Source organism: Tiliqua scincoides, chromosome 5 (assembly GCF_035046505.1).
Source record: "Tiliqua scincoides isolate rTilSci1 chromosome 5, rTilSci1.hap2, whole genome shotgun sequence".
In the NCBI taxonomy this organism is placed as follows: Eukaryota; Metazoa; Chordata; class Lepidosauria; order Squamata; family Scincidae; genus Tiliqua; species Tiliqua scincoides.
The window spans coordinates 51891762-51906915 of NC_089825.1; the positions used below are offsets into that span (position 1 = coordinate 51891762).

The window sequence follows — 15154 nt, forward strand, 5'->3', positions numbered from 1 at the left end:
AGCAGGTTGAAGGAAAAACTTCATACCAATAATAAATGAAAAGGACCTTTGCACTACATTTTTCAAGACATGGTAACCAAAGCGTATCTTCAACAGAGAAAGAAATGGAAAGATATATGCTAAGTGCTCCAGAGCACTTTTTCTTTTTTTGCTTCTTGACAATCTTAAAAATGTTAAGTGATGAACAGCCTGATTCCTAGTAAGGATATAGTAAGTATCTCCAAGTAGTTCATACTAATAAATTATGACTAAAGTGATTATGGGCCCAAGCCAACTTTCCAGTGCTGATGCAGCCACAATCCAGCCCCAAGGTAAGGAAACAAACATTCCTTTATATTGAGGAGGCCTCTGTGACTGTGCCCCTCAACACAGGATGCAGTGCACATCCCGTTGGCACAGCTACATTAGTGCTGGAATGTTGGATAGGATTGGGACCTAAATGTCTTTAGAAGATGTGACAATTAGGCCTGATCCAAACTGGGCCTTGGGCCGGCACATGTCCCTTGCACTTTCGCAACAACCTAAGTGGGGTTAGGCCGGCACACAGACATGTGCTGGCCTCCCCATGCCAACGCAGGTCCCGGGAGGCAGGTAGGTTGTGTTAGCCAAGCTTGGCTGATTCAGGGGTCTGGGGGGGATGCAGGAAGGAGGCATTTTGGGGCAGGGGGAGGGCGGGTGGTGGGCGTTCCTGGGGGGCAGGCGTGTGGGGAGTGGGAGGTGGGGCCAGGATCTGGCAGTTATGCCAGATCCTAACCCCGTTCCTGGGCAGCCCGGGGCAGTCCCGGACTGCTCGGATTTGCTCTACTGCTTGAGGTGGCACAGATTCGAGATGTCCCATTGGACTTTACCCAGGGTAAGGGAAATCAATTCCCCTTGCCCTGGCTGAGCCACTTGCAGCCCCAATCCTGCCTTGGATGCAGTGCAGTCCCACTGGCCTGCCTGCTCCAGGTTGTCATTCAATAAAGGAAGCACACAGCAACTGATAAATATTGAACTGGAAACTGAAATGTAAATGTGAGACTTATAATCTTACCTTGCTCAGAAAAATTATCTATCATCTCAAATACACAGTATTACAGCATGTTTATTCAATATCAAATTCCAGAATGTAACCTAACTTAAATCAGGAGAAACTATAATCTGGGCATAAATAAATCAGACCTGGAAACCATTTACTGTACTAGTGGGAAACCCTGGAACAGAACAAGAAGAGATAAAAATGCTCCTGAGTGCATACAGAGTGCATTTCATTGACTACTGGGTACAAGAGTTGCCACACAGCAGGAACTGGGGAAGAATTTCCAGATCAGGTCAGAGAGTGCTGTTTCCAGATGGACCTGAGTCCCAACACTTCCTTTTCCTGAATTAAGCACAGACTACAATTAAACCCAAGCAATTCACAAGAAAGGATCATAGGTCCTCTGAATTAATTGTCAATGATTTACAAAATGTGCTAATTCCCGTGGAGCCAGTTAGATATCACAGAATGAAGATATTAGGATGAACAGCAGAATGGTAATGAAAAGCACTTTCCATCTTCAAAGTTTTATGAAAGCTTTAATTGCTCTATGACATCTTGGATTTAGAAGGTCTTTCAGACCGAAACCTATATAAATGCTCTTTGCCAGGTATTACAAGGGATTGTACCAGGTAACTTTAGAGTCACATTTTGAACTTTCTGCCAGCATTGGATATCTGATTGTCATCCTTAGATCCCAGTTTCTATAGCTCAGTGATGATGGATGATATTTGAAAACAACTACCCTTCTTCACACACACTGATATGATGTCAGAGTTGTGTGAATGCATCTACTAAAGATAAGTGAAGCAGGAAAGGAAATTACTACTGATTTGGACAGTAATTTAAGTGGTTTGGGTTTGAAGGGAAAATGAGTGAGACATAAGTCAATGGGGAAACTGTGATATCTCCTGGAATGTGAGCAATCAGTTTGTACTTAGTACAACTTTGGAGTCAATTTTAATTTTTAGGCAGCTAGTGTATCAAAAATTCCTTCACCAATGCAAAGTGATTATCTTTCTTTCAAGTGCTCAGGGGGAAGGGTGGGGTTACTTGCAGCTGTTCTAAGTGCCTGGAGAGAGAATGACTGATGGATTGTCAGCCAGCTGCCCTCTCTCCCATTAATGAGGCTATTGTGAAACTGTCTTCCTTTAATTTAAAGGCCCTTCTCATCCCATTGAGACAGAAAAATCCATGGATTTTTCCACAGGTAAAAAATCCATGGATAATTAGGTTATACCTGTAATCACTTGCATGACTGTCTCTCTACAACAGTAAGAAAAGAAGTTTTTTAAACTGATTTTAAAGGGACAAATTTTTTCCCTTCTCCAGGGATCAGCACATTCCTTCTCATTTGCAGTGGCCATTCGCGCTGAGTCAAATCCATGTGTAAAAAATCTGTGTATAACAAAGTTGGACTTGTAGTACTTCGCAGAAATTTAAATGTTTTACTTAAATATGCATCTCTAACTCACCCAACTTCTTTCTACCTGTTTTGATCGATGACTGCTTGCTCCAAATGGAAGAACTTCAAAACTGACCTATTTAATTGTGACCTATACTATCACTTTACTACTACACATTTTAGCTTGAAAGGACAAACCCATAATTCTGAAGGAAGTAGCTTATTAGGCTGGCACTATTTCTTCCTTAAATCCATTCACAATGTGGTTCCACAGACTATATTACTTTCATAATGTAAGGCATTGACAATTGTGCACATTCTTTCAAGGAATGTAAGAAAGGAAAGGAAATGGCAAGTATAAGAAAACCATGAGAGATCCAAATATTCATTCTATAATGACAGACTAATTCAAGAGTGATTAAGGGCTGACAGAAGAGAAAATAAAGTTGACTCTGGGGACTGGACTTGTACACAAAGGATCCTGCAAGTATTTTAAGCATATTGTACTCCCTTTGGGGCTTATAAGGACTTCAGAACCTTTTGAAAATTTTCCATTATATATTAAAAAATATAAAAGACTGACACATGACCTTTTTTGATTAAAAGCATTAATGTTGGATTGCTGCTCTCAGAGGAGTCACTTTAAGATGCAAGATTTAACAGACTTTAACAATACGACAGGCACAGACATTTGAAATATAATTAATCTCTTGACATTTGACTAAAAGTCAAAGCAGTGAACTATGAGATGAACAGAGCACCTCACCCGTGAAGGTTGCCTACTATTATCTTTCTTTCATGAGGTGTAAATGAGTTAAGTGCCTTCTACAAAGTTTTATTGCAGACCCAATCCTCTTTTTAATAACTGTCCATGCATTAAGTGTCTATTGTTTTCTCTTAACAGTCTTCTTTAATATAACAACTGCTACAAGCTTTCATTTTGTAATTACACTAAAGATTTTCTCTCTGTATTTACAACCTAGGTCAAGCCACTCCCACTGAAAGTTGCCATTATGGGTTTTAACACACGAGTGTGTGTAAGGTACTATTCACACACAAGTCTTTTTCAAGTTAGATTTAATTTCTGTTAGTTTAGATCAGAGGTGACTTACAGAACATTTGTAACAATCCTGGGCCACCACTAGCACAATCATGAGTTTGAATTGCTCTATAAGGCTGCAATCCTATCCACACTTGCATGAGACTAACCCCCACTGACTATAATGGATTTTACTTCTATGTAGACATGTATAGGATTGGGCTCTAACTATTCGTCACCAGTACCAGAGACATTAGTAGGCTGTGTCTGTCTTTATGACTCTCATGAAAGAAAGGAAGTGATTTTATGATTAAAGTCAACTATTTAAATGAACAGGGATATGTTTAAATTTGCCTTTTGTTCCATCAATATTTAAACTATAGTGCCTTAAATATTATTTGTTTAAAATGTTAAACAAAATACTGATTTATCAAGGCAAAACTTAGAGTGGACTAGTTTATATTCTCAATGAAATCTAAGATTGGGCAACAGACTACCTGTTCTGTTTGTGAATAAATATTTATTTTTATTCATTTTTTTTCTTCAGGTCAGTGCTAAAACTATTTTAAAATATTGGTTCTATGATACAATAAGCAAAACATATTTCACTAAGGAAAATAGATTACTTATAAAAATGAAACAGAGTATACTACCATCAGGGAAGAAAAGGAAGGCAAATTATTCATGTGACGACTGCAGTTATCACATGATAATCTGGTCCTTAGTAGCTTTCATTATATGATGATCCAACATTGCCCCTGGCTGAAAAAGTAGTTTGTATAAATAAATCATATGAAGTACATTCACAAGGTTGTTAATAGGTAATCTGAATCCACTACAGACTTGCCACCTCAACATGACTGGTATGTTGGTATTACCAACATGACAGGTGGTATTTCTTTGCCTTTGAATATACTTTCAACAGATAACAAGTTTACAACTCTGTATAAGTGCTGGTAGAAACATGGTTTCTCTACCAACACACATTCTTCACAACATGGAATTCATATAAATATACAATTGCAAGTCACTACTTGGCTGGCATGTGGTATGAACTGAGCTATAGTGGAACTGGCACTAAGTAGCCATCCATGTCCATAGGGTCCACCTTTACTGTTTTGAAGTCAACATCTGTACCACCCAGTCAGGGCTGGCTTTAAGCCAATTGCTTCCAACTGGGCCATGTACCTAAACAGCCCCTGCACTAGGTTAAAAATTAAAAAATAAAATTGATTTTTACTCAGTCATTTCACAGTCACTAAAACAAGTGGTTTCATAGTTATTTACTTTTCAAAGTTAACCTACACATTTTGTTTGTTTACTTGTAGTCTTACATGTGTACAAATGTGCTTAGATCCACTTGGTTCCTTAACTCACATGCACTTTTTAAGAGCACATTTTGATTGCTTTTCATTCTACCATAGAGACATAAAGTCTATAATAATTTTTATTAATTTCTCTAAGATTCTACATATCTTGGCTGTGAACTTGTGGGCAGCCCCACAAAAAATGTTTCCTGTTGGGCCCCACAGCTCCTAAGGCCAACACCCTTAAAACAATGCCCCAATTCTAAATTGGCATTGGTTTAGCATATTAACAGAAAACAAGATTAATTTCAAATTATGGTAGTAGTTTAAGGGCACTGGAGAAAATGAGCATTCCAATCTGTTTTAGGTAATTTAGGGCCTAATCCTATCCAACATTCGACGATCAATGCAGCTGCAGTTCCTTTATCTAGAGGAGACCTCTGCAACTGCTCCTTCCCACCATAGGGTTCAGCAATTTCCACTTTGGCATTGCTGCATCAACATGGGGCGGAAAGAATAAGACCGGGTTTTTAGTCTAACAAAGGTATTATTTTTTCAATAGACTCCAATAAATAAATTACTATTAATGTAGGTCTTGATTTAGGAAAGTATGTTGCAAAGGCAACACAAACGACTGCATTTGAGGAGTAATGCTGCAGATGTTTTCTGCTGGCTTATCAATGCTTTTTAATTAAAACATGGAAGAGCACTACCAAGAGTAGCAGAATCCTGCTTATGGTCCACAAAGTCCTACTGCAGGCATATTGAGAATGTTGGTCCTCCTAAGGAACTCTAAATGCAACAGGATTTGAACCATTTGTGAAGAAACCTGTTGTGAAACATTTGCATGCCATAAGTGCACAGAGAACAGGTGTGACAAATACATACCTTGCTCATAAAGTAATGCCATATTTGCATTCCTACAAGAAACCAGATTATTTAAGACAGCAACAGCACTCTGTATGGTATTTCCCAGCAGTGTATTCTGGTGCTCCTGTAACAAAAATACATTTGAATAAGTTTTCCTCCAAATTTACAACATATTCATTTTGAAGAGGGTCACACTGAATGTTCTAGGAAGTCAGAACATGAGGTGCTGCAAGACTGCTGAAGCTAAGCAAGTATAGGCCTGATCAGTCCTCTTGAATGGAAAACCAGTGGAAGACCCCATTTAAGAAAAGCATGTATTGTTTTAACTTCACAATTATACCTGTATAATAATTTCCCTTCCAGATGTACAACAATCAACAGCTAGAACAACTTTCAAAGTCACTGTCCTGTAAACAATCCTGGTATGCATTTCTAGATCTGAAAAGTATCTAGTCACAATCAGTAATTGAATGAGTTTATAGATTTAATATATCACACATCCGCCATGGGTACACATTAAAGAGCAACATTACTTATTTTCTGTGTGCAACAGAGATAAAATCAACAAAATATAGTACAAAGCATTCCTGAGAAAGAAAATCCAAATGGCACCCCATTGTGGTGAAATATATATAAATGAGGTTAAATATAATGTTCTAATATCTGGAAAATTATTATATCTGGCAACCCTTCAGCCCCAAAGGTACTGGATATTGCAACTGTAATACAGTACCATAAGTGTATGGTATGTTTAGTCTCCCACTGTTCTACGTTGCTTTCTCGAAAGTCTTTAAGGAAATAGGGTTTAGATTAGATTGTTTAGGCACTTTATATTGCATGCTACCTGAGTATATTTTTTACTGATATGGAACCACAAATCCCATATTCAAAAAATTCAGTGAAAAGCTAGTCTAATTGTATCTGTGAAAACACTATGAATGCCAACTATTAACTTGGGAAATAATGGTGAACTGGGATAGCATTCACAAGTTTTAAAGAGCAAATGCTTTGGCTAAGGGCTTTCAACACATTTAGCATGTATCTCAGGATGAAGGTACTGTATCATTTGAATCAATACAGTTTGACTGATTGATGCTAAATATTATTCCCAAAAACATTTTTAGAGCTTGAACTGGCTAATAAATATGGAGGCAAATGCACACTAGCCACAATAAAATTTACTACCATGGGAAACCATGTCCTATATCAAATACAATTTACAAGGCTAGCAGACCAATCAACAAGATAAAAAACATGATAGATGCTGCTGCATTAAATACTTTCAATTCAGTGTAATAAATCTGTCAGTCTGTGTCCAATGCACCATACATCTGAAGCAAAAATCTAATAATAAAATTCAACTTGTAAAACATAATATAATGGAGAAAAATCTGTCCAGTATTATAATTCTTCCATAAAGTTAACAGTATTTAATGATAGAAGATTTCTTTTAGCAGAGATCAATCAGTGATTATACAACTGTCGGATGAAATTATACTGCATAAATACAGCTGTTCATATTAGATTGCATTAACTGTCTGATCTTAAGGTGAATGTTGCCTGGTGACTTTTATTGTATTTTACTGTGATTTTTGCATTTTAATCTTTGTTATTTGCTGCCTTGGACATCATATTTTTATGGGAGAAAAGATTTTAAATTAAAGGTAGAAACTTTAAATTGTTCTACCATGACCTAACTATGTGTAGTGAGCTGTTCATTTGGACCAAATTGCCACAGAGTGATACATATTTTTATGGTAGCTTTCACTTGGCAGATATGGTAGTTAAGACTGGATAGAGCTGAAAGCCACTGTGAACAGTAGAAAAACGAAGTCTGGATGCATGTGGGAGTCTGGAACTCCCACATTAAATTTTAGGTTCTATGAGAGGACTAACATATCAGTTCCTGCATGTTTGAATTGGCCCCCAAGTCTCAAACCAGAGGCATACCTGTGATATGGAATTGCTGGTGGCTGTTACACTGGCTTTCTAAAGCTGGTGTAGAAAGTATTTAAGTTCTACACAATCCATCAATGAGAAAAGCTGATCTAATTTGTGTGTACGACACCACAGACTGTGGACATTTAATGAACAGTGTTCTTGACAGCTTTAATAAAACATAGCATTTGCCAGCAGAGATAATTAGAACTGAAGCAGCAAAATTCTAGTGTTTGGCAACACAGATGAAACAACTTCATTAAAATGTACAGCTTCAGCAAATGAAAGGCAAGAAAGCACTGGACCCTGAAGAATCAGCCTTCTCAAAACTAATTGCTTCAGTGCTTAAACAGGCCAGCTATGAAATACCAAGGGCATAACAAGGAAAGAAAGAAAGAAAAGGAAAAAAAAAATAAAGGTCTGGATTACAGAAAAGAACTCACACACACACACACACACAAAAAAAACTCCTACACTTTTTTTAGGCCACAAGACTTTTTTATATACATTTTAAGAGATGAGAATGATAGATGCAATTATTTCTGAATGTATAAAACTATCCCAGTAAGAAAGAATACATAAAACCTAGTACAAACTCTGCAATGCAATCATTTTTAGTGAATTAGAACTTAATGGTCATCCATACTATAAGATTTTAAACAGAAACAGTGTAACATTGCAAGATAGTGAAACTCTAGTACATTGACAGATGAGAAATACTAGGTGGGTTAATTTTAGAAATGCTGTATAACTAAGTCACTGGATGCCATGACATTTCACACAGTAATTTTATTCCACTTAATGAAATTACAATGGTTAAATTGCAATTACTTCGGGCAGCTCTGTCTCTGAACTTCTACATGACCTTTGTTGGCAAACAAGGTAATTATTGTAAAATGTAAAAAAAAAAAGCCTTTATACTGTCTATTATAAAGACAGTGATTTGAAGTGATATGCAGTAAAATATAGTCACAACTTATTTGTTAAAAAGTTGCCTATTTTATCATTCATAGGAAAATGACTAGCTAGGGGAGGGGCTTACAGACTAACTCCAGTTTCAGTTTATTTTCTGGGAGATAGCCAGGACCAGGGAGCCTGTGACCTGAGCTTGTTAACAAAGTTGCAAACAGGAGAATTTTACATGGGGGCTTAAACAAGGAAGTGCAAGCAGAAGAACACAACAGCAGACTCGGAGATTCTGTACAGTATAAGGAATATGGCCCACAAGGAAGAAACTGTCTTGCACAGAATTTGGCATCTTTCTGTTCCTGCCAACAGATGCAGAGAAGTATACATGCAACAAGCTAGTGGCACTTATGGAGGAAAAAGCATGTGACCTGGCGGCCCTTCAGTTTATCAGGGAGAATGAAGAATATCTGGATAGAACAGAGGAAGCTCTTTTGGAAGTGCTAGAGAAGATCCAGGCTTCCACAGAAAGGGAAAAACAGACACATGCAAGAGGCAAGCCTAGTATGAAGGAATGTCACGCAAAGGACAAAGCCTTTTGTGGCCCAAGAACTGAGCAATCACTCTCAGGCCCTTCCCATGGAGGTGTCAACTGAGGCACTGGTGGGAGGGCCACATCCACTGACCCCAGGAAATACAGTGGAGAATGCTGAAGCCCCAGCACAGGAAAGAACCATCACTGCTGTCCCAAGAGGAAGAGATGCATTATGGTGGTTGGAGACAAACTGTTGAGAGGCATAGAAGATGTGACATACCACTTTGAGTGAGAGGTGTGCTGTATCCCTGGAAAGAAAAACCAGGGATCTAATTGAGAGGTTGACCAGGCTCATCAGGCCCAATGACTATTACCCATTCCTGCTTGTCAGGTCTATGTTCTGGGTAAGACAGAAACACAGCCAACTAGGTGGTTCAGGAACAGGTGTAGCTTGCTGGAGTCAGCAGGATCAGCAAACACCTGTGACTGCCACACCCTGGGTGTGGCATAGCCTACACCGATTGGCCACTCCAACTACTTAATGTTTGGTCTGTTGAGCTCCCAGTGCAGCTGTAGGAGACTACAGAACTGCTGCCAGAAACGTGGGAGGCTGGATGTGAGTATATACATGTTGTTACTGACCATGGAATGAACTTTGACTGTGTATCTTGGAAAGCTGATTTGGATTTGTTGTTTATGTACTGACTGCTCATCGTGCTGACTAGGAACATTTACTGATTATTCTACTTGTGATAACCCTTGCTCTGAAATATAACCACTGCATTCAAAGAACTCTGCTGGTATATGCTGTTTTGTGTGCCTGCTCATCCAAGGTTCCATACAACTCTTTACCAGACAAAGGGTTGCAGCTTTAACACTGCTGACTCAGGTGGGCAAAAACAGCACTTCCAAGCACAGCTTTGAGCAAATAATAAAGGGGAATTAGGATCTCAGCATGAAAGTGACAATTTGGTTCATAGATGATGTTTTATGGTGGAGAGCTACGGAATGCAAGAACAAAAATGCTACAAGTTAATGAATCTTTATGCAGATCGTGTCAACAAGAAGGGTTTGGTTTCCAGGGCCATAGTCTATGCTTTTGAGACGAACGTCTTCTGGCAAGAGATGGGCTGCATCTCACAACGGCTAGGAAAAATGTATTCAAGAAGTAGCTTCCCAGACTGATCAAGAGGACTTTGAACTAAGCCTTAGTTTAGGCTTTTGGGGGGGGGGGAATGACTCCATGATCAGCATGATGATGAAGGCTGGGAAAGGGAATGTGAGTGATACAGATGCCATTTGGACTGCAGTAATAGTAAACTTCAATGGCAGAGTCAAAATGGAGAAAGAAGGTGGATGGGTCTGTTCTTGGCTTCAGGAGTCTCTATATCAATGCATAATGTAATGGGCACAAACGAAATGGAACTGTTGCTTCAGAACAGTGAGTATGATCTAGTATTGAAACTTAGTGCGATGAGGTGCATGAGCAGAATGCCATAACTGAGAGATATAAGAAGGAAAAACAAAGTAGTGGAGTAGCACTGTACATTAAGGAAATTGTATAAAGAAATTCATGAAGAAAGTGAGACAGAAAGGCTGGATGAGAGCATGTGGGTAAAAATAAAACCGTAAGGAAACGACATCACTGTAGGAGTCTACTATAGGCTGCCAAGCCAGAAGGAAGACCTGGGAAACCCTGGGCACTATTACCTTGGGTTATTTGCAGTGTTTACTACTATCCTGTCTTAGGGTTGGTCTATGGAGCACTATTGCTCCATCCTGCTGATGCTGTGCTGTCACCTCCTGTTCCAGCTGCCGTCCAAGGACCACTGTGCAACCCAGCACCCAAGATCAGTATCACCCTGCTCCCTCTTTTCTCAAACTGAGTGCAACTAAAGCCACTGAGCCAAAATGAGCTGGTCAAGTAACCTTTGTGGACTGCCTCTCCATGAACCCCATTTCTCCAGGAAAACAGTGCGACTCTCTTGCCCAGCTTCTCCCTGTGATTAAGGCTCCTGCCTAACTGCATGCAAAGGCCTGCTTCATAGCCCTCTGTCTGTCTGCAATATTGTGCTTTTAATCAGAAAGATAAGCTTGGTCTGGCTCTCTTGCCTACAATGCTCTCAAGCATAATGGAAAAGTATTGGTAATCTTGGTCCCCAGGGCTGCCTCATCAAAGACCCACAAATGTACCCTATCTTTCCTTGTCTGTCTCATGTTAGTCACAATGACCATACTCTTAGTGTTTGCCACTTTCTTCTGTTTGTGAGTGCTGCAAGGTGTATGAGTATTTAAGTCGATTAAGATGTGAGTTGGTCAGACTGACTAAATAAATCTTTTTCATTGCACCTTTCACCCTCACCTTCTTTTTCATTGTCCTGCCAATTTATATAGCTTTGCCACTGGCACTACACAGTATTCTTGCTCATAATAATTTTTCCTGCATGTGTTCATGTTACATTTCTTTTAGAAAGCATTGCCAGTAAAATTGGTCAGCAGATTTAGGGCCCAATCTTATTCAACTTTCCAGCACCAGTGCAACCACAGCACAGCCTGGGGTAAGGGAACAAATGTTCCCTTAGCTTGAGGAGGCCTCTGTGATTGCCTCCCCAACACAGGATACAGTGCATGCCCCAATGGCATGGTTGCACTGGCACTAAAAAATTGGATAGGAGTGGGCCCTTAAACCTGCAAACAATGCCACATCCACATCCTTTGACTTCAAAGGAAACAAGCGTCATTACTGAACACAAAACTGCCTTTGGCCTTGGTTTCTCTCAACAATTTCATTGTAAACTTAACTAACAGCTGTACAGTAACTGAGACACAGGCCTACTAAGCAGTCAAGGAATCTCCTGTGACACCTTGTCAGGATGCAAAACAACAGAAGGTGCCTATGTCCAGTCAGGAATGAATCATCAAGGGACATCAAGAAACATAAAAACGTCCTTGATGAGCTTATCCAACAATAGCTACCATGATGTTCCATGGGACTGAACTATAAAAAGCTGGGTTGTAGATCCCTCGTGTTGTCCTATTCCCTGTTGCTAAATGTGTTCACTTGTTGATAGCTTGCTACTCCTGTCACCGCTTATGGATCACATGGGTACCTTCTGGTGCTGTATCAAGCAATCGCATTCCCTCTGCTACCCAAGAACTGCTATGCCAGGTGGCATGCAGGATAGGATCAAATCACTCTCTCTTCTTCCCAGCTTTTCTTTGTCTGTTCCACGCTTCCTATTAGTGCAATCAGCAAATACTTGCTGAGCTACCTCCCAGGGTTTCCCTGGGAAAGCAATCTTGGATGACTTGTCTTGCTTCCCTCCCTACAACTTGCTAAGACCATTGCCTAGCCCTTTTGTTTTTTAAAGCCCTTTTAGCTTTTTCTCCAGCCTGGGAAGCAGGAGATCACTGTTCCTTGTCAACATAACAGCAAGCCTCATCTCAGCAGATATAGGCAGGAAACCTTGGCCTTAGCACACCTGATTCTTGGCTCCCAAACATCTCAATCTTATGTCTCACGTGCAACCAAATTGACAATACATTTAATGTTTCTATCCCTTACTCCTTTGATATAAGTTGGGAGTACAGGTGGGGCCTCTATCCGCAGATTCGCCCCACCACGAATGCTGAAGCTTCGGATGTCCCCCATGCAGACCTCCCTAGACGTGACTGGAACCTTGTTCTGGTCATATCTGGGAGGCTTTCTGAGCCTCTGAGAGGCCTTGCCCCCCTCATGCAGCCTTTCTGAGGCCCAGACTGGCCCCTGGAGCAGTATGAGGATGACTTCTGGTTTTTTAATGACTTCTGCTCTGGGTGGTTTTCTGAGCTTCGGAGACACCATGCAGGTGTTTCTGATGCTCAGAAAGCCACCTGGAGCAGTTTTTGGATGACTTCCTATAAAACCAGAAGTCATCCTCAAATCGTTCTGGGGACCATTCTGAGCCTCAGAGAGGCTGCTTGCCACCCTCCTTGGCCTCACCAAAGCTCAAAAAGCCATTCAGAGCATTTTTTGAGTGACTGCTTATAAAATAGGAAGTTGCCCAAAAATTGCTCCAGGGGCCATTCTGAGTCTTGGAGAGGCTGTGCAAGGTGGCATGGAGTCCCCCCAACGTTTAAAACTGCTCTGGATGCGACTGGAGTGTAGCTTCAGTCGTGTTCGGAACATAGATGGGCTATGAACATCACATATTTTATCTGCAATTTTCAGTATCCATGGGGGGGGGGGGGGTCTGGGAATGGAAAATTGGCTCCACCTGTGTTGTGTTGAAAGTATGAAGGAATCTAGGCCTCCATGGCCTCTCTTTAGCCAATTACGAGATTAGCTCCAGGCATTCACTGCACATCACTGGCATCCTTCAGTCTCGAGAGACTATGGTATCGCGCTCTGAAAAGTGGTTCTGGAACGGCATCTAGTGTGGCTGAAGAGGCCAATTCGGGAGTGACAATCCCTTCCACGCTAGAAGCAAATGTAGTCTGTCCCTGGTGTGTCTCCCTGGCTATGGGCCTTCCTTTTTTGCCTCTCTGCATCAGTCTGTTGGGCAAGTGCCTCTTCAAACTGGGAAAGGCCATGCTACCTCCAAGTGGGACGCTTAGAGGCCAAGGTTTCCCATCTGTTCAGGTCCAATCCTAAGGCCTTCAGATCCCTCTTGCAGATGTCCTTGTATCGCAGCTGTGGTTTACCTGTAGGGTGCTTTCCTTGCACGAGTTCTCCATAGAGGAGATCCTTTGGGATCTGGCCATCACCCATTCTCACGACATGACCAAGCCAACCCAGGCATCTCTGTTTCAGCAGTGCATACATGCTAGGGATTCTAGCTTGTCCCAGGATTGTGTTGTTTGGAACTTTGTCCTCCCAGGTGATACCGAGGTTGCGTCAGAGGCAGCACATGTGGAAAGCATTCCACTCCTGTTGTGAGTGAAGAGTCCATGACTTGCTGCAGTACAGAAGTGTACTCAAGACGCAAGCTCTGTGGACCTGGATCTTGATATGTTCCGTCAGCTTCTTGTTGGACCAGACTCTCTTTGTGAGTCTGGAAAACGTGGTAGCTGCTTTACCGATGCATTTGTTTAGCTTGGTATCGAGAAAAAGAGTGTTGGAGATCGTTGAGCCAAGGTACATAAAGTCATGGACAACCTCCAGTTTGTCTGCAGAGATTGAAATGCAGGGAGGTGAGCCCACATCCTGAATAATAATAATAATAATAATAATAATAATAATAATAATACAGGTATTTATATACCGCCTTTCTTGGTCGTTAAATTTCTCCTCAGACTTTATTCAAGGCAGTTTACATAGGCAGGCTATTTAAATCCCTGTAGGGATTTTTACAATTGAAAGAAGGTTCTATCTTTCAAGAACCACAACATTCAGATGTTTCTTTCTGATCTGGTTTCACATTCTGGCCTCCATCCTCCCATGCTCAGAGCAGATGGGATAACTCGGCTCAGCTTGTCAGCTGCTTCAATGTCGCACAGTGCTGGTGGCCTCGAACTGGCAACCTGTGGATGTTATCTTCAGGCAAACGGAGGCTCTACCCTCTAGACCAGACCTCCTGCCCTCCTGAACTATGACCTGTGTTTTCTTCAGGCTGATCGTCAGTCCAAAGTCTTGGCAGGCCTTGCTAAAACAATCCATGAGCTGCTGGAGATCTTTGGCAGAGTGGGTAGTGATAGCTGCATCGTCGGCAAAGAGGAAGTCACGCAGACATTTCAGCTGGACTTTGGACTTTGCTCTCAGTTTGAAGAGATTGAAGAGCTTTCCGTCTGGTCCGGTCCGGAGATAGATGCCTTCTGTTGCATTTCCAAAGGTATGCTTCAGCAGGACAGCGAAGAAAATCCCAAACTAGGTCGGAGCAAGAACACAGCCCTGCTTCACTCCGCTTTGGATGTCAAAGGGGTCTAATGTGGAGCCATCAAAGACTACAGTGCCCTTCATGTCCTTGTGGAAAGACCTGATGATGCTGAGGAGCCTGGGTGGACATCCGATCTTGGGGAGAATCTTGAAGAGGCTGTCCCTGCTGACCAGGTCGAAAGCCTTCTTGAGATCTATGAAGGCTATAAAGAGTGGCTGTCGTTCCCTGCATTTCTCCTGCAGTTGTCTAAGGGAGAATACCATATCAGTGGTGAATCTATT

The 15154-nt window shown here is 41.1% G+C and overlaps 1 protein-coding gene across 2 annotated transcripts in view; it reads right to left on the reverse strand.

The window, feature by feature from the left end:
- The window catches only part of ULK4 (unc-51 like kinase 4), a 207984-nt gene that overhangs the window by 71665 nt on the left and 121165 nt on the right, over window positions 1-15154 (reverse strand). For both annotated transcript variants that reach the window (XM_066627918.1, XM_066627917.1), the window contains exon 32: window positions 5658-5763. In XM_066627918.1, the coding sequence (XP_066484015.1) occupies window positions 5658-5763 (106 nt within the window). The remainder of the gene's footprint in view (window positions 1-5657; window positions 5764-15154) is intronic.